The sequence below is a fragment of the Falco biarmicus genome, chromosome 7 (genome assembly GCF_023638135.1).
Source record: "Falco biarmicus isolate bFalBia1 chromosome 7, bFalBia1.pri, whole genome shotgun sequence".
Taxonomy (NCBI): Eukaryota; Metazoa; Chordata; class Aves; order Falconiformes; family Falconidae; genus Falco; species Falco biarmicus.
In genome coordinates, this window is record NC_079294.1 from 68,903,160 (window position 1) to 68,921,576 (window position 18,417).

The 18,417-nt window shown below is 53.1% G+C and overlaps 2 protein-coding genes and 1 long non-coding RNA gene across 3 annotated transcripts; 1 reads left to right on the top strand and 2 right to left on the bottom strand.

Moving 5' to 3' along the window:
- Nucleotides 1-454: 454 nt before the first annotated feature.
- On the bottom strand, nt 455-8,455 carry CLN6 (CLN6 transmembrane ER protein). The gene is made up of 7 exons (XM_056345966.1): nt 8,271-8,455; nt 7,141-7,255; nt 6,290-6,388; nt 3,824-4,012; nt 3,662-3,717; nt 2,073-2,195; nt 455-831 (listed from the first exon to the last, which is right to left on the bottom strand). Exons 1-7 carry the CDS (start codon nt 8,351-8,353, stop codon nt 543-545), a joined length of 954 nt encoding a protein of 317 aa, XP_056201941.1. The 5' UTR covers nt 8,354-8,455; the 3' UTR covers nt 455-542.
- Nucleotides 8,456-10,310: 1,855 nt separating this feature from the next.
- LOC130152424 (uncharacterized) lies at nt 10,311-11,815 on the bottom strand. The gene is made up of 2 exons (XR_008822979.1): nt 11,683-11,815; nt 10,311-10,582 (listed from the first exon to the last, which is right to left on the bottom strand). It is a non-coding gene; the product is annotated as an uncharacterized LOC130152424 (long non-coding RNA).
- A 253-nt stretch (nt 11,816-12,068) lies between these two features.
- Nucleotides 12,069-18,360, top strand: FEM1B (fem-1 homolog B). The gene is made up of 2 exons (XM_056345965.1): nt 12,069-12,611; nt 15,277-18,360. The coding sequence occupies exons 1-2, from the start codon at nt 12,364-12,366 to the stop codon at nt 16,910-16,912; spliced, it is 1,884 nt and encodes a 627-aa protein (XP_056201940.1). The 5' UTR covers nt 12,069-12,363; the 3' UTR covers nt 16,913-18,360.
- The last annotated feature ends 57 nt before the right edge of the window (nt 18,361-18,417 follow it).

Here is an 18,417-nt window from a genome sequence, read left to right on the forward strand (position 1 = left end):
TGCCGCACAGATCCAAGATGGGGCAGCTCAGCCCCTTCCCAGCACGTTTACTCAGCTGGGAGCAGCGTGGGAGGAGGGGATACATCTGTGCCAAGGCACCGGGAGGGTGAGAGCGCTCTGACTTCCCGGGAAACTGCTCCTGCTAAAGGCCAGGATGCTCTCCCGGCCAGGATGCTCTCCGGGCTGGCGATGGGGGGGTGTGGGCTCACCAGCAGAGTGGAGCACTCTGTGCTCCTGCTCTGATACAGGAGGGATTTGGTGCTGTCCTGTAAGCACCTAAAAAAGTGCAGCGTGGAACTGTGCTGTGCCATCGTGAGGGCTGGCCGGGGCAAAGCCAGGGGAGACACCCCTGCCACGACCCTGGCTTTAAAGCGCTACGTTGCAAAGACTATTCTTCCCTTTTGCTCAAACGTTCCCCCCCCCCAGCTAGATCTAGTACAACACGTCTTGCAGCCAGTGTTGGTCAGGAATTTATTTGAAATACATCTACATTAGAAAAACTAGATATTTTTTTTCTTCAAATCACTCTAAAATATCAAAACTTATAAACTTTCCTTTGCTGCATGTAGGTTGTTCATGTGCAGTGTGTAAAATGCCCACGGCTCGGGGATGTAGATCACACCAGGGTACTTCTTCCTGAGAATTTTGTCATTCCACAGCCAAACCACCCAAAGAGCAATGAGGACCAGTGTTATGATGAAGGAGTAGAAGAGAAAAAGCCCATTGCTGTCCAGGACAAGTCCTTTGCGTTTCTGGTGCATCACTAAAGCCATCATGGCAAAGAAAGTGAAAATGTAGAGGATGAAGATCTGACCCTCCGTCACGAGGTACCTACAAAGCAAAACCACCCGTCAGTGCCCCCTGGGAGAAAGCACTGAGCCACAGCAGCCCCCAGCACCTCCAGCTTCACCTGGGGTCGGTGTCTCCCCCTTCTCCCTGCTCTGCATCCAGACAAACGAAGCTGTGCTGCTTTCTACTGCCAGCTTTTAAGCTGTGATTTGTTTTCACATTTTTTACCAGCAATTTAACAACTGAGCTACGGGCTTCTTGAAGAGAACAGGTAAAGAAATGCGTGCCTAGTATGGGATTTGAAAGATGCTGGGCTCAGTTTGTGGGTGGGATGCTGAACGACAGAACCAAAGCCAGACTCTGGCTCTGACCCACGGATGTTGTGCTCATTTAGTCTGAAAATCCACTGCTGCCCTTGTGCTGCATCTGGCAGTGGCCGGTCCTGAATGGGTGCTGGCAGGGGGAAGGAGGAATTGCACTCCCTGGTTCCTAATTGCTAGCACGTGAACTGCGAACTGCAGAGATTCACGCTGATCTATTTAAAGGAAGTGCAATGGGATAACTGGGAACTGACCAAATCATCTTGATGATTTTGACTATCAAAAATTAATTTACTGTATAAAAACAATCTCAGCAGGGGGCAAAGCCATGGACAAGAGAGAACACCATCTCTGAAGATGAATGAGAAGTTGTTTGGCTGCCATCAGGGAAACCGTTCGGGAAGATGAGGCTAATGAAAATGGGAAATAAATAAGACCTCTCTCAAAAGGCTATTTGGACCCGCAGGGCAAGCTGAGCGTCTGAGCATCATGCAGGCGGCCTGGGCTCTGTGTAAAGTGCCTGGACAACTGGCAAGAGCATCGCCGTTGCCACCACCAAGCCGAGACCAGGCAGATGCACCGCAGGCACCAGGTGACCACTCCAAAATCAGCCAGGAACTGCCCAACAACACAGCGAACGGCAGCCTTTGAAGGGGGTAGACAGCAAGCACCGCGGAGGCTGGAAGCTGGAGCTCCAGCAATAACATGACCCGCTGTGGTTGAAGAAACACCCCAGGCAGGGGCAGGAGTGCTGATGGGTGACCCTGAAATTGTCCCAGCTTGCAAAGGCTAGAGCGGCTGCAAATTTTAACACGATTTGATTTGACCTTCCAGACTTGCAGAGCAGATGCTGCAGCAAGTTCTGCCCTGGGGAATGGAGAAGCCCTGCCTGCATGCTGCAGGGCTGCCTGCGGCACTCCCTCGTCATCCCTCGCCCATCCAGAGCGGGCAGGAGCCACTCACCAGTAATAAAGGCTGCTGGGCCCCATCAGAAGCAAGGCAGCCACTGGCATCCTGCTCTCCTCTTCAACAGGGGTGAAGCAGCCGGTGAAATATATAAACAGTATCAGGAAAAAAGGGATATACCTGCAAAGCGAAACAACTCCAGTCAGTGGGGTGACCCTGGAAAGTGTTTAACCTCCCCACCCCCCACATCCAAACCACGCACGCAGGCAACTTCTGTGCTTAAACCTGTAAATCAATTTGGTGAAGGAGCAGCAGCAGAGGCCGCCCAGCCTGCTGCGGCCACGTGTGCTCAGGCAGGTGAAGCAGCAGGTCACTGGGGTGCAGGGTGCCGCTCCACGGGGTCCCGCAGTGCCAGTCAGGGCCGTCACCTCTCTCCCAGCATCACAGCTCTTGCTACGAGGTTACCACTGCATCCATACGACCGACAAAGGGCTGGCGGTGCCTGGTGCAGGGCTATTGTATGTCCTGCTGCACCAAGTGCTCCCGCAGATAATGAGACTTCTGGGGCTCTCGCAGGAAAAGCTCAAGTTTGCTGATTAGGTCAAACGCTGGGGCTCAAGTGCTCTGTTGAACAATTGCATTTGTTACATGCCTGGGCTGTCAGAGGCCGTGTCAGAGCGCTGTGTTGTGTTAAAAGCTGAACTGCAGGAAAGCAGGGTGTGGACCAGGGTTTCAACAACCTAACAGAGCCCTTTTTTTAGTTAAAAGAATGAGATTTGCTTGCTTCACAGCGCTCCAGGACCATCAAATAAACCAGGAAAGCCTGATGGGGAAGAGATTCCCCTCCACTTGGAGCAATTTCAGGATTATCTGGCAGCAGCTAAAGGGCCAGACAGTCCTTTCTGGGGTCTTTGGTGCAGGCAGAGCAGCGGGACCAGCTCACGCTGGCAGGAGGGTGCTGCTGGGACCTGCCAGAGCCCACAGGCACCACCAGCATCACCTGCCCCTGGGTCAGCAAGCGCAGCCTCACTGATGAAGCACACTGTCTGGCTGCAACAAGTGTTTCTAGGGTTGGCTTCAGGTAACAGCGCTGAAATCAGACCCTAACTGAGCTCCCTAGGTTACCATGGGCAAACGGTCTCTGTTACTGGGAGGCACTGGTCTGGCCATGCACGCAGCCCTTCCCTCTCACTGGACGGTCACTAAACAGATGCAGGGTAAAGGAGATGAGCGAGCAAAGGGCTAGAGAGCCCGGGCACAGTTGGTTTGTTTTGGGGTTAACCTCCAGAAGAGCAAAAAGGTGGGTGGTGACAGCCAAGGAGCCTGTGGAGCCCTCAGACCTGCACGGTAACCTGTCTCTTCACCTGGCTGTCCCGTGGAAATGGTCGAGGGACGAGACCAGATGAGCCGTCAAACAACTGCCACATCCTAGAAACATCACTGAGACAGAGACAAAACCAGGGGGAACGGGCAGTTTTCCAAGGGAGGGATCTACTGTAATCACACTGGCTATGACGACGCCATCCCCAGCCAGCTCTTATCAGCTGCATTTTATTTTTTTTTTACATAGCAAACTATGATCAGATCAGACCTGCCCTTCCTTGTATTAGGTTCTGAGACCACTAGACAGACTGTAAATTGCTTACCACATCGAGTGACCTAAATACTCATCGTAGTAGTACAGCAGCTCAAAGGAATCAATCTGCAATGCAACGAAAAGAGATTTAAAAGGGCAGAGGGAACAGGATGCGATTAAATAAGAGCAAGCAATATTTTTTCAGTGCTTATATAAAACACAGCCTCTTTACCAGTGTCTCTGGCTTCAGGTTCTTGATGATGGGATTCTCTCTTACAGATAGATGGTGCTGGTAGCCACTGAAAATCAAGCGATGGTTTACGGAGTCCCCGACCAAGTGGATGCTGGCTCCCATGACAAACATGATGATGCTGACATAGACCATTGATCTCGGTAAGGTCTTGGGGGATCTCTCAATGAGCTAAAAACACAGAGATGTCTTGAGCAGTGAGGAGGTACGAGCAGAGACACGCAACAAATTCTGCCCCCGCTGACTTCAAGGTGCTTTGCAAAAAATCATAAAAAAAACAAGCAGGAGGCCTGCAGAAAGCTGCAGGTTGTGTGGCCGTATGGGCGCGAGCTGCTGCCTGCGATGGCCGGCACCCTGCCAGGGAAAACACAGTCGTTCCCCTGGGGACAGTGGTGTAACTGCACCGGACCGAGCTTCCCTGATTGCAGCTACTTTCCCTGAACACATCTCAGATGCGTTTCCACCAGCCTATGTGGCTTTCAGGTTTGAGCCCACACGTTATCCCTGGTTGCAAAATCAAACCCCATTTTTTTCCCCTCCTTAAACCTTTCTGCAAAGCAGCACCCTTAACCTGAGCCAAATCAGTGATGCAGTATGCAGCTTGGACCAAATCAGTGATGCAGTACTTTCTGAGAGAGTACTCAAAGCAATTTCAGCAGATGTGATCAAAAGCAATAAATAAGGAACAGAAAGGCAGCCGCTTCCTCGAGTTCCTTGGCCAGGCGGATCTGCAGGGCTGGCTGTGCCCTCCAGCGGCAGGGAGAGCCTCCAGCAGCGTCCAGCCCAGCCCAGGCGCTTCCCTCCCCGGGCTCAGAGACACTTACTTGCTCCTTCCTAATTCCCTGCTGGATGATTTTTCAAAGGACTTTTGTTGAACTGTTTGGTTTAGGTGGTTTTCCACCCCCACCCCTCCTCCTTTCTTCCTAACGGACTCGGACTCACCTCTCTGTATTTGCTTCTAAAGAGGATGCTGCATTTAAACCTGTACCTAGAAATACCTAATTGCCAGCAAAACCAGTTGAGGCAACCTTTTGAAGACCAGCTTTAGTGATGAGCTCTCCCTGTACCATCTCGTGGTCTGTGGAGGCAGGAACGTGAGGCTGGCGGGGAGCCCTGTGCTACTCAGAGCCTGGGGCGAGCCCCTTGCAAGCCTGCCTGGGGACGCGCAGCAGGAGCATCTCTCCAGAAAGGAGCTCCCCACTCAGCTTGCAAAGCGGGGAAGACCTCAAAAGACTTAAATCCCAGCTCAGGCTTTGGAGGGGATGCCAAGCCCGCCTCGGGAACCACAGGTCAGGGGGGATGCATCAGCCCAGCCCAAGGATCAGCTGGGGCCACCTTCACCTCCCATCTCCCTGCTGCCAAATCAGCTTTGCAGCCTTCCATAAACAGTGAAAAGCTCCTTATTTGTATTTAATTTTGAAGCTTAACTTTCCCTTCCTCTGTAACTGCTGTATGAATGTCAGAGGACTCAGAGAGGATGAGGACAGCAAAAGGTTCAGCAGAGCTCTTGTCTGATGGAAAAGGACAGTGGGACACGTCCTTCGAGGGGACACTGGGCAAAAGCAACGCACCCTGAAAAACAAATGTTTTTGTGTTCTGTGGACAACCCTTCCTTCTGTGCTGCCAGGGGAGTCCAAGATAGCAAACTTTAAACTGAAGGAGAATCCAGCCTGCAGAAATCAGCTGTGCCAGACTGTGACGGGTCAGACTGAGGTTCGGAGCTTTCACATCCCCCAAAGGACTGGATCCTGAAAATTCCTTTTTGGCCACGCTGGCATTTAGAATCTCCCAGACTGACTCAGGAGGGAGAGGATCATTTACATCTTAGGACATAATTCAATTTCTAGCTAATGAAGGTTAAAATATATTTATAATTGCTTTCTCATATCTTCTGGCTGCTAAGTATTTAATATAAGAAGATTTCTAATGATATGACAGTCTTTAACCTCATAAATGGTTCACACGATCCAGTGGCTGGCAGCTGAAGCAAGATAAATTCAAGCTAAAGATACAATTCTAATGTCGAAGAGCAAGTGTAATTAAGCCCTGAACAATTCAGAAAATCTACTGTAGTTCCAGCTGTCTCATAAGGTCTTTTAAGTCATGGACGGCTGTTGTCTTAAAAATACACTTTGGCTCAGCCAGGGAGAAGGGCTCTAACTCCTGAATCCGGAGTTCCAGGGACAAGCGATTTACTTTGCATATGCAGGAAATTGAGTTGTATTGAGATGGTCACTGCCTTGCTTTTTAAAAGGTGGCATCACAAACTTTCTGGAGTTGCAAACCTCCAACGTACAGCGTGGCCAGCTCACTTGCAGGAGTTTGTGAATAACCAACATTTGTTCAACAAGTTCCTAACAAACTCAGTCTTTACAAAACTGTATTGTTTGCCCTGTTTTCACAACCGGCAATATTAAAAAAATCTAAGACCTGCACCTCGAGGTTTACCTTTAGCAGAAGAAACGGTGTGATAACATTGTAAGCCATGTGGAAATAATCGCCGGCGCTTGGTTTGTTTAGAGGAAACCACTCCAAAGGTAGGATTATCTGAGGATGGGGAGAAAGAAAGCACATCAGTGTATCCTCACCACCCAGTTTGCAATTACAGCCCCATCGCTGACAGAAAGACAGGGAGAGAAAAATCTTTGCTTTGCACGGCTGCTGCTTGCTAATTGTCAGCTTGACTTCACGTAGCTGTCGGTAACGAAGTTGGGCAGCTCTTCTTGCAGCAAGCGTCCCTAAAAGTGCAATCTGGAAGCGGGTGCTAAAGGCGCTGCGTATTTACACCTCAGCCGTTTGCTCCTGCAGTGCTGCCCAAAGCCGATGCCATGAAGTTGTGTGGCCAAGCGAGCGAGCAAGGCATTTGGAAGTACTGCAGCAGCGGTTCTCCATCAACCCTCTGCCACATGCAGATGCCAGCAATACACATATTTGAGGGTAATGGCCACTTCTGCCCTGCACTACGTGGAGAGCAGCAGTCCCAAGCTCCAGAGATAGAGGTGAGGTATGGGGAAGAGCAGCAGGAACCTCTCCAGGTAACTTTTGTTATGAAAACATAAAGTTGTGGGGTGGATGACATGAAAAAAAATTCCTAGATAGCTTCCCTAGAAGCAACTAGAGCAACACACGTGGTACCAGTTACACCAGTACATTGCAGCAGTCCTCAAGGACAGCTCCTCAAGGGTGTCGAAAACAGTTCATGGGGTCTGCAGGGGACCACCACGGCTCTGCCCCCCTGTCCTCCACCCAAAGTAAGGTGATGGCAAGCAAAGCAGCAGGCCTGCCTCTGCCACACTCACCATCGCGATGGGACGCCCGAAGTCCAGCACCCAGTTCTGCAGAGTGAAGTAGAACCACAGGTCAAAGTGAAACGGGGAGGTCTTGAAGGTGTCCTCGTTCTTGACCGCTCCATGTCTACAGATGACAGAAGTGACAGCGTCAGCCTTAGGTCATAGAACAGGCTTCCAAGGAGGCAGGGAGCAGACCCCAGGTCTGCATCCCCACCCGAAACCTGTGCTTCCCTGGCTGCCACCATGTCTCTGAGCTTTGGGATCGGTGGAATAACAACAAAGTTGAGAGGCCAAGGAGAGGGGGAGGTAGTACAGAAAGGCAAAATTTCGTTCATGAAATCTGCTACATCCCCATAAGAAGGCTCCTCCTGGCTGAGGAGCGAGCACAAAAGCAGGGTGAAAAGCTTAAGTGCTGAATTAAGTGCAACTATTTTTAACTTTTGCATGACAAAGCAAAATTCAACTCCCATAGCACTTCTGTGGAATGCTAAAACTGCGTTGATGCCCGGTGGTACTCAAGCACAGGGATGCTCTGGATGTGCCATCACCTTCATCTTCCACTCTCAAGATCCTCTGCCTCTGCAAAGCAAGGCCGGATCCAGCCAAGCTGAAGTCTTTCCATCAAATAACCCTCCCAACACCATCGGACCGTCACCTCCCCCGGGGGAGAAGAGGATCAACTCCTCTCCCGTGGTGCCGAGACCACCACGGTGTCAGCTGTGAGCTTGTGCTACCTGAGCCCACGGTCCAAACCCAATGGATGGAGGAAGAGGATGGTGGTACCCGGGACAAGCCGGGTGCCCTGGAGAGCAGCGGCTCCGGGAAGAGGCTGTCAGACCCTGGACCAGCTGGGGTAACCCAGGTAAGCCAGGACGAGGATGCCCGGGACAAGGCTGCAGCGGCTGGTGCCGTGGCCGAGCGGGGGGACCCTACACGGGGCCTGGGGACCCCGACCCTCCGGGACAGCCCGGACAACCGCAGCACCCGGGATGGTGGGGGCAGCACCCGGGATGGGGCTGGGGAAGCCCGGGGCAGGGCGAGCCGGGGGGCGGGATGGGCTGGGGACCCCCGGGGAACGGGGGGAGAGGGGGTTCCCGTTCCCGTGCCCCCCCGCCGCCGCCCCCGGCCCCGCCGCTCACCTGCCCGGGTAGAGCGGCCCGGCGGGCTGGGGGGAGCCCGGGGCCGCCACCGGGAAGGGCCGCCGCCGCGCCGTGCCCTGCATGTGCCCGCCCGGCCCGGCCCGGCTCGGCTCGGCTCGGCCCGGCCCGGCACCGCGCGGCTCCGCCAGGGCCCCGCCTCGGCGCCGGGGGACGAGCAGCGGCTGCGCGACCAGTGGCCTGGGGACCGCCCCGGGCGGGGCGGGGAGCGCGGGGCGGGGCAGCCCGGCTCGGCACAGCCCATCCACCGCGGCACGGCTCGGCCCGGCCCGGCACGGCCCAGCTCGGTTCGGCCCTGCTCAGCCCGGCCTGGGCTCAGCCCAGCTCAACCAAGCCCGGCTTGGCCCAGTTCAGCCCTGGCTGGTTCGGCCCAGTTCAGCCCAGCCTAGCTCAACCCAGCCCACCCAGTTCAGCCCAGCCCAGTCCAGCCTGGCCCAGCCCAGCCCGGTCCAGTTCAGTCTGGCCCGGTTCAGCCCAGCCTGGCTCAGCCAAGCCCAGCCTCCCCTCCCCATGCCAAATCCAAGCGGCTCGTTTTGCCTCCCTGCCCCCCCCAGCAGGAGCCACCATCCTTGCTGTTTCACACGGGGAGGCAAAGGAGCAGGACCACATTTAACTCCAGGACGTATTTAACTCCAGGATGTATTTAACTTCCTAATTGCTCTGTAGCTGACGAGCCTTTGGCCCCCACGTGCAGCCAGCACCACATCCCCACCTGGCCAGGAACAGGGGTTCGGCGGCGGGCAGAGCGTGGCAGGGGGCAGGGAGCACCCATCCTGCGCTCGCTGTGCCCTTTGAAGCCCGAGGGTCTGTGGAAACGAAGCGTCGGGCGCAGCTCTGCCTCCCCGCCACGGGCAGACTGCTCCGTGCGGCTCCACGTGGCGGGTCACACCTCCGCTACCCTGCGACGAGACCACCTGCCTTCGGCGCCGCGTGGCCAAGCACGCAGGCATCGTCACTGCGGGAAGCCAGGAGGCACGGATGCCATGCCCTGTTCCCTCTCCCCCATGTTGCCCAGATAAACACCCTTGGGTCGGGATGACTCACGGGCAGTAGGAGTGTGAGGCAGGGAAGGATTTGCACCCACGGGTCTTAATTTGCACCCCTGGCAGCGGTAGTTTGGGGTCTAAATCGGGAGATGCACCTGCATGTGAAACAGGCGGCGCGCCCCACGGGGTGAAACATGCGTCGTGGCCAGGGGAAGCAGGTGTCCCATGGACTCATGAAACCCCTCGGCCTCTGCCCCTGCTCCTGGGGGGCTGCTGTGGGCACCGGGGGGGGCTCAGGGTTCGCAGGTGCTCAGGGACCCTCAGGATCAGCTACTGGGAGCTCTGCAGTAACTACACCACCACGTTTGTGTCTCTCCTTCCTCGGCTGTGCGCAGCCATGTCCTTGAGATGGTCACCGGGGATAATCATGTAGAGCTGCGCCACAGCTCTCCACCGGGGAAGCATGGTCCACGCCACGGTGAGCCAGACCCACCAAAGCTGCCGAGGCTCCGAGAAGCTGCAGAACGGAGACCTCGGTGGTGCTGCCAGGAGGGATGGTGGCAACCCTGGTAAGTCCCTCAAGGGACCCTCCCTGCGCTGTTCATGCTAATCCACGAGGGAACACGAGCGACACCCAGGCAGTGCTCATTGAAAAAAAAAATAAATCCTTGAAGAGTGGAGGAGATTGTTGAGGTAATGGAGACAGGTTCCACTTAAACTTACCATGAACCCTGCATGTCATGCTGTACCTTACACGCGTATGTGGCTGCTAAAAGCTGATCCTCCTTGACTGGACACTGCAGCGCTGACCGCAGCCTGATTCGCTTCCTCCTCGCCTCTCCCGAGCTCCTTTCGGCAACGCCGGCCACGCAGCCAGGCCGCTGCTCCCATACATAATGCACGGCCCGGCCCGCACAGAAGTTTCCACAAAGAGCTGCAGCTCCAGTTGCATGATTTTAAATTAACTATTAATACGGCTGATACCGGATCCCCTTGAAAGCAGCGGCACACAACAGAGAGCGGCACAGGCTGTGTATCATCTTACTCACTGCAGCCTTTATTGGTCTCATGTAACTGGTCACAGCGTGGGGCACCTCCTGAAGGTCTCTGGGAGATGATCTGTGCTGCGGAAAGGAGAGGCGGCCAAGCAGGTGGGTGGCAATTAGCTCTTTGTTAAGCTGATATGCCGAGAGGCTGCTAATGGTGTCCCTGAAACTGAGGATGAAGCTCCTGCACGTGCTGTGACTGGGCATGGCAGGCTTGTTGGGGTGGAGTCATGGCTGAGGTGATGAAAGCTGCTGGTGCCTTCTTTAAAAAAAAACAACAGCAAACTGAACCAAACAAAACCCAACCCAAGCCAACCCAGCCTAACCCAACCCAATCCAACCCACCCAATCCAACTGAACCAGACCTGCCCCAACCCAATCCAACCTAATCCAACCTAATCCAACCAACCCATCCTTGCTGAACCCAGCCCAACCCAATCCAACCAAACCCATCCAATTGACCCAGACCCACCCCAACCAAACCTAACCCAGCCCAATCGAACCCACCCAATCCAACTGACCCAAACCTGCCCCAATCCAAGCCAACTGAACCCAACCCAACCGAACCAACCAACCCATCCTTGCAGAATCCAACTGAATCCAACCAACCCATCCTCACTGAACCCAATCCAACCAACCCTCCTTGCTGAACACAGCCCAATGCAACCCAACCCAACCAACCCATCCTTGCTGAATCCAAGCAAATCCAACCAACCCATCCTTGCTGAATCCAAGCAAATCCAACCAACCCATCCTTGCTGAACCCACCCCAATCCAACCAACCCGCCTTGCCGTACCCAGCCCACCCCAGTCCAACCCACCCATCCTCGCCGTACCCAGCCCACCCCAGTCCAACCCACCCATCCTCGCCGTACCCAGCCCACCCCAGTCCAACCCACCCAGCCTTGCCGTACCCAGCCCACCCCAACCCAACCCACCCAGCCTTGCCGTACCCAGCCCACCCCAGTCCAACCCACCCATCCTTGCCGTACCCAGCCCACCCCAACCCAACCCACCCATCCTTGCCGTACCCAGCCCACCCCAGTCCAACCCACCCATCCTTGCCGTACCCAGCCCACCCCAACCCAACCCACCCATCCTTGCCGTACCCAGCCCACCCCAGTCCAACCCACCCATCCTTGCCGTACCCAGCCCACCCCAACCCAACCCACCCAGCCTTGCCGTACCCAGCCCACCCCAACCCAACCCACCCAGCCTTGCCGTACCCAGCCCAGCCCAACCCAACCCACCCATCCTTGCCGTACCCAGCCCACCCCAACCCAACCCACCCAGCCTTGCCGTACCCAGCCCACCCCAGTCCAACCCCCCCAGCCTTGCCGTACCCAGCCCAGCCCAACCGACCCTTGCTGAGCCAGACCCAACAGCCCGGCTGGACCCAGCCAAGCGGCAGCAGAGCGCGGGGGGGCCGGGCCCAGCGCAGCCACCCGAGGAGCGCCCTGTGCCGCCCGCAGCCCGGAACGTCCGTGCGCTGCCGCCGGTTGCCGGGGGGGAGCGGGGAAAGGGCGCGGCGCTTCCGCTTTCGCTTCCGGAGCGGGCGGCGGGGGCGGAGCGGCGGCGGGCGGCCGTGCCCGCCAGCTCCCGGCAGGGCCCTTCCCGCGGCCCGTAGCGGTGCCCCGCGGCCGGCGCGGCCCTCTGCGGCCGGCGGAGCAGCGCCGGGACCCGCTCCCTGCCTGGCCGCTCTCCGCGGCTCTCCGTGGGGCGGGGCCGGGGGCCGCGCCGCGGGTTCGCGTCCCCGCCGCGGCGGCGCCCGGGGATGGGCCGCGGGCCCGGGGCGGGCGGCGGGGGCGGGTGAGGCGGCGGCGGGCGCTGGGGCTGCCTCGTCTCGCCGCTGGCCCGCGGGGGCTGGCCCGGGCCGGGGGGCGGCTGGCCCCGCGGGGGCCGCATGTGCCCCACGCCGGACACCGAGGCAGGACGGAGGAGGAGGCGGAGGGAGAGGCCGCCCCGGCGGCGGGGCAGGCCGGTAGGCCCGAGCAGGGCCGGCCCGGTCGTCGGGGCCGCAGCCGGGAGGAAGAGGAGGCAGCGATGGAGGGCCTGGCCGGGTACGTGTACAAGGCGGCGAGCGAGGGGCGAGTGCTGACCCTGGCCGCGCTGCTCCTCAACCGCTCCGAGAGCGACATCAAGTACCTGCTGGGCTACGTCAGCCAGCACGGCGGGCAGCGATCCACGCCGCTCATCATCGCCGCCCGCAACGGCCACACCAAGGTGGTCCGCCTGCTCCTGGAGCACTACCGCGTGCAGACCCAGCAGACCGGCACGGTCCGCTTCGACGGGTACGTAGAGCTCCCTGCTGCCCGCCGCCATCTCGCCAAGAAATGGGTGTCGGTACCAGCACGGCGCAGGGGCTCGGCACCACGCCGCTACCTCAGCCGCTGCTGGGAACGTTGCTTTATTGGCTATAAAAATGCCTTTGCTGTTTGGGATCCCCCACCAGATGCTTTATGAGTCGTAAATGCCTTTGCCCTTCCGAGATCCCCCACCTAAAACTGCGGATAGAACAGCATTTGCTGCAACCTCCAGAGCTCCTTGTCGAGTGTCCACCTGGTGAGCAGGTCACCCCCTGTCCTCCTGCGGTGCCCAGAATGGCCTTTTCTGTGACATCGCTCACTGCCAGGGGTGACCGCAGGCAGTGGTCAGGGTAGGGTGGTACCTGCACTCCAGGAGTCCGGCCTTTGTGTACTCAGACTGAGGGTTTGTCAGTGTCCAGCCCAGATATCCTGAGGAAAATCCCTTCCTCGCTGCTGGAGGCCAACGTATGGGATGGGCGGGAGTGAAATGTGACATTTTAGGATGGTAAGGGAGGGAGGAGGGTGCCAGGCCCTCAGCTGGGGCCATGGTGCTGGTGCTGCAATTTGGGGAGAAGCCTGGCGGTGATGTCCAGGTCCCTGGGCAGCATGCTGCCGTGGCAGAATGAAGGAGGAATGTTGTTTTTAAAATCTCCTATAGTGCTCATTGAGTTCTTGCCTGTATGTCAATCTTAAACGTAAGGCTGACTAATCCTGAAGGTAGATTGGTCTTCTCAACAACTTCAGGTTTTGCAGGTAGCTTGCACAGGAGGAGAACTCACATCAGATACTGAGTGAGAGGGATCGTAATGGGTCCCCGCTGATATCTTTCATCTGTCTCCTACTTGATGAGTTGGAGTTATGCCTGTGCAGCTCTACCTGGCCCAGGGAAAGACTGGCTTGGTTCTTACATGCTGAATGAGGGGGAGGAACTGACTTCATTGTGCTTTCGGTTTTTGTCTTTCTTCCTCTTCTCTTCCAGCCCTTTTTTTTTTTTTACAAACAAAAAACTGGTTGAGAATGCCTAGGGTGAGGTCTGTCCCAAATTCACTTAAAGGCAAGGCCTCTGTTGACAGAAAGCCATGGGAAGGGCTGTCAGTCCCTCTCTGCTGCTGCTGAATTTTCTCATTTCTCATGCTGAGCCTTGATGGGATGGGATCTGCTTGCCAGAGCCTCTGCCTGGTACAGATTAAAGGAGATGTTGTCTGAGACACAATGGGCACAGTGGGAGTCACGGCCTGCTGAGGAGAGAGGAAAGCATGTGATCCCTGCATTATTGTCATTCTTCTTGAGATAAGGTGGCACACAGCAACTCTTCTTTGGCCTCCAGGCTTTTGCCTTGTAAATATATACTTGTAGTGCACCAATAAATTATCTCGTGTTCCTGAACAAATCCTCTGCCCTGACTTTCCTTCTGTTTTAATATAAAAGGATTTTAATGCGACTATTTAGAAATTGAGGATCTTCTTACTGTGAATAGAGGTGTAATCATCCCTGTGCGCCAGAGCGCTTGAGCAGCCTCTGAAGTGTTGTCTAGAGGTGTTGGATTTACAAACGGCCACACAACTGTTCCTGTTGAGCTATGTGAGAGCTTCACAAAAGGGTAAAAATCACTGTTAAAATTAAGTTGGTGCCTTACGCTATCTTAACTTTGGGAAATGTGACTGTTTGGACATACAGAAGTAAGGTATTTGCCCCTCCTCTGTGATTGAGTGTGCTTTGAGCGCGTATTAACTGTGGTGCGAATGCCGCCTCTTTCTACATTTAAGTGCTACTTCAGAAATTGGGGAAATGGAGAGGACATCAGCCTTTATCTTTGTAGTTACACAATGTGCTGAATTTGGAAATGAAAACAGCTTAAGAAACTGTGACGCTTTGCTAAAGTTAACTGTCCCCTCATTTACGCGTGCCAGCAGGCTGTCTACAAAGCCATGATGTAAAACAGATCTCTGAAACAGTCCGGGGCAGAACAACTTCTGCTTTTTAAAATTTTATTTTATTCCTGGAGTTCCATCTGTGTAACTAGACTGCTGGTCTGGTTTACGGTGTGGTCTCTCGAATACAAAATATTGGTGCAGCGGAAGCGGCGGCAATTTTGCAGCTTGGGGGAGAGAGAACAAGTGAAGTGGTAGGAAATTCTTAAGCTAGCTTTGCCGCCGGGGTCGGTGTATTGCATAGCTATGCTGTTATTCATGTCAGAGTTTGTTGGTTTTCTTTTTGTATCAATATGTCAATTTTTAAGTTTTCTCTCTTCCTTTAATGTGCCGGTTTCTGCACAGCAGAAACAAAGCAGCAGTAATTCTCCTAACTGTTCTTCCTGAGACCCCTGTGGGCTGAGGGCTGGAGCCTGCAGGTAGGATTTTCAAAGCAGCCCAGGCAGTACTAGTGCAAAATCTGGCTAAATCCCCAGGCTGCTTTGAAGTTTCAACTTCCAACACTTCTTCCTTTGGGAGGTCTGTGTGCTTGATAAGTCTGTCATTCTTTTACCTTGCCTATCCTGGTAAGTTCCTTCAAGTACAAAAATAGGATGGCTATAAAATAGCTTTTAATGGCTGGGTATGTATGTGCCTGTTGCATACTGCTGGGCCGACTGTAAAAGACGCTTTTCAAAAGGCGTCAGTCTAACCACTTCTTTTTGTCTTTACTTTTTCAGCTTTGTCATTGATGGAGCCACAGCTCTCTGGTGTGCAGCAGGAGCCGGCCACTTTGAAGTAGTCAAATTGCTGGTGAGTCACGGCGCCAACGTGAATCACACGACAGTCACCAATTCGACTCCCCTGAGGGCTGCGTGTTTCGATGGCAGACTGGACATTGTGAAATACCTGGTAGAAAACAATGCCAACATCAGCATCGCCAACAAGTACGACAACACTTGCCTTATGATTGCAGCTTACAAAGGCCACACAGACGTGGTGAGGTACCTACTCGAGCAGCATGCGGATCCCAACGCCAAAGCCCACTGTGGTGCCACGGCGTTGCACTTCGCGGCCGAAGCCGGTCACTTGGAAATAGTGAGGGAGCTGGTTAAGTGGAAGGCGGCGATGATGGTCAACGGCCATGGGATGACTCCGCTGAAAGTCGCTGCTGAGAGCTGCAAAGCTGACGTTGTAGAGCTGCTGCTTGCTCACGCCGACTGTGATAGGAGAAGCCGGATTGAAGCTCTGGAACTTCTGGGTGCCTCATTTGCAAATGACAGAGAAAACTATGATATAATGAAGACTTACCACTATTTATATTTAGCGATGCTGGAGAGGTACCGAGACAGCGAGAATATAATTGAAAAAGAAGTTCTTCCACAAATTGAAGCTTATGGAAACAGGACTGAATGCAGGACTCCTCAGGAATTAGAGTCTATTAGGCAGGACAGAGATGCCCTTCACATGGAAGGCCTCATTGTGCGGGAAAGAATTCTGGGCTCGGACAATATTGATGTTTCTCACCCCATTATTTACCGTGGGGCTGTATATGCAGATAACATGGAGTTTGAGCAGTGTATCAAGCTATGGCTGCATGCGTTGCATCTAAGGCAAAAAGGCAACAGGAACACTCATAAGGACCTCCTAAGGTTTGCTCAAGTCTTTTCTCAGATGATACACCTAAACGAGCCTGTTAAAGCCAAGGACATCGAGAGCGTTCTGAGGTGCAGTGTCTTGGAAATAGAACAAGGCATGTCCCGGATCAAAACCACCCAAGACTCTGACATCCACACAGCCATGGACAACTACGAATGCAACATTTTTACCTTTCTCTACTTAGTCTGCATCTCTACCAAGACCCAGTGCAGTGAAGAGGATCAGTCGCGAATCAACAAACAGATTTATAACTTGATTCACCTCGATCCCAGAACTCGGGACGGCTCTAGTTTGCTGCATCATGCTGTCAATTCCAGCACACCAGTTGATGACTTCCACACGAATGATGTCTGCAGCTTTCCAAACGCACTTGTCACAAAACTTTTGCTAGATTGTGGTGCTGACGTGAACGCTGTGGACAACGAAGGGAATAGTCCGCTCCACATCATTGTCCAATACCACAGGCCCATCAGTGACTTCTTGACATTGCATTCCATCATCATTAGCCTGGTGGAGGCTGGTGCTCATACAGACATGACGAATAAGCAGAAGAAGACCCCTCTTGATAAAAGTACAACAGGGGTGTCTGAAATACTCCTTAAAACTCAAATGAAGCTGAGTCTCAAGTGCCTGGCTGCCCGAGCAGTACGGATCTATAACATCAGCTACCAAAACCAGATCCCCAGAACTCTGGAAGAATTTGTGAAGTTTCACTAGGCTACATAAAGTCTTTCGTTGGTGGTGCTATCATGGGATGACATCAGTTGCAGACAGCAGAATACATATGTATACATGAAGTTGGTTTTCTCTATTCTTTTGTGTTTGGGTTCCTCTGGATTCAGTCTGCAGCCTCAGTTCTCGTGCAGCTCTTGGGGTGGGGCGAGGTGGGGGTGGGGGGCCGGGAAAAAGCCACTTAATTTTCCTGTAGTAAAGTCTGATGTTTGAGATTTTGGTCATTTATTTTAATTAAAAGAATTACTTCTTTATCTCTTGGTTTTTCTAAACAAAGTGAGAAGAATCCCGATGGAACTTGTGCAGAATGTTTTGTTTCCAGTACGCATCTCCACTTTTTAGGTAGTTATTTAAAGGCACCTCTGAAAAGCCATGTCACTGTGCTACTGAGGTGGTAGCTTTGCAAATTTTAAAACTTCTTGGAGCGAGGTAAGAACAGTTGGAAATCAATGCGGTAGCTGGTTAAAAGTGAAGTCTCGACATACAGAGCAATCCATTGCTCTCATACCTCACCATCTTTTTATGCCTTTCAGTTAATGCTGAAGATGTTGGTAACGTTAAAAATTTTATTTTTTTTTTAATTAAATTTTGAGCAGCAGTTACAAACAGCTACAGATGTATGGAATGCTCTGTTAGGAAATACAGGTTTAAATTCAGTATGATACGTTCATCTAATAGTAGTCGAAATATCAAGCTCTTCATTTACACTACTACAGTAAGTATTGAATAACTTTTGAAAAAGGAACTTGCACCTTGACTGAAATGAACTGGAGTCATGGTTTCTTTTTATGTAGCTAAGTTGCTCATATATAAAGATCATGCATGGATACCTAGAAAATTTATAGGGTATTTGTGTTTGTGTGTGTCCCAACATTTCAAAATGCTTTTAACTTGTTTTTTGTTGTTTCAATGATCAACATGCACCTTTTTGACTCAAAAGTATGTAAAACTGCACTCTTGGATTCCAAATGCTGTATCTTCCTAATGGAGTACTCTGTCGCCAAAGAGAGTCTTCCTTGAAACTGCTTGAAACTGGCTTTTCCAATAAGCGTGGAGTCTGTGCCTCCCTGAATTGGACTTGAGGATTTTTCGTGATTTTTACTCCTTTCATGATGAAAATCTCTTATTAAAACTGATTTTTAAAAAATTGTCCTACCAGAAGATCTTTTATGATAAGCAACTGATTGTACACTAACGCTGTTGCTTGAGAAAGTACTTCTCCTTGGTAGAAGTTGCAGATACTCCGACAGTAAAATGTCACTTGTTTTGACAGGCTACTGAAAACTGTTTATTTGAAATGCAGCTTTTTAACTGTCAGATGATGAAAGAATGTTCTGTAGGTTTTTTTTAAACAATCTGGGTAGAACTTTTAAGGCGAGATTTGGGCACACGTTTCTATTTGTATTACGAATAAATAAACATTGAATGTGGAATGAGCTTGTAACTCTTAATTTTTGCCTGGTGCCAAGCAGAATAGTGCTGCTTAGATT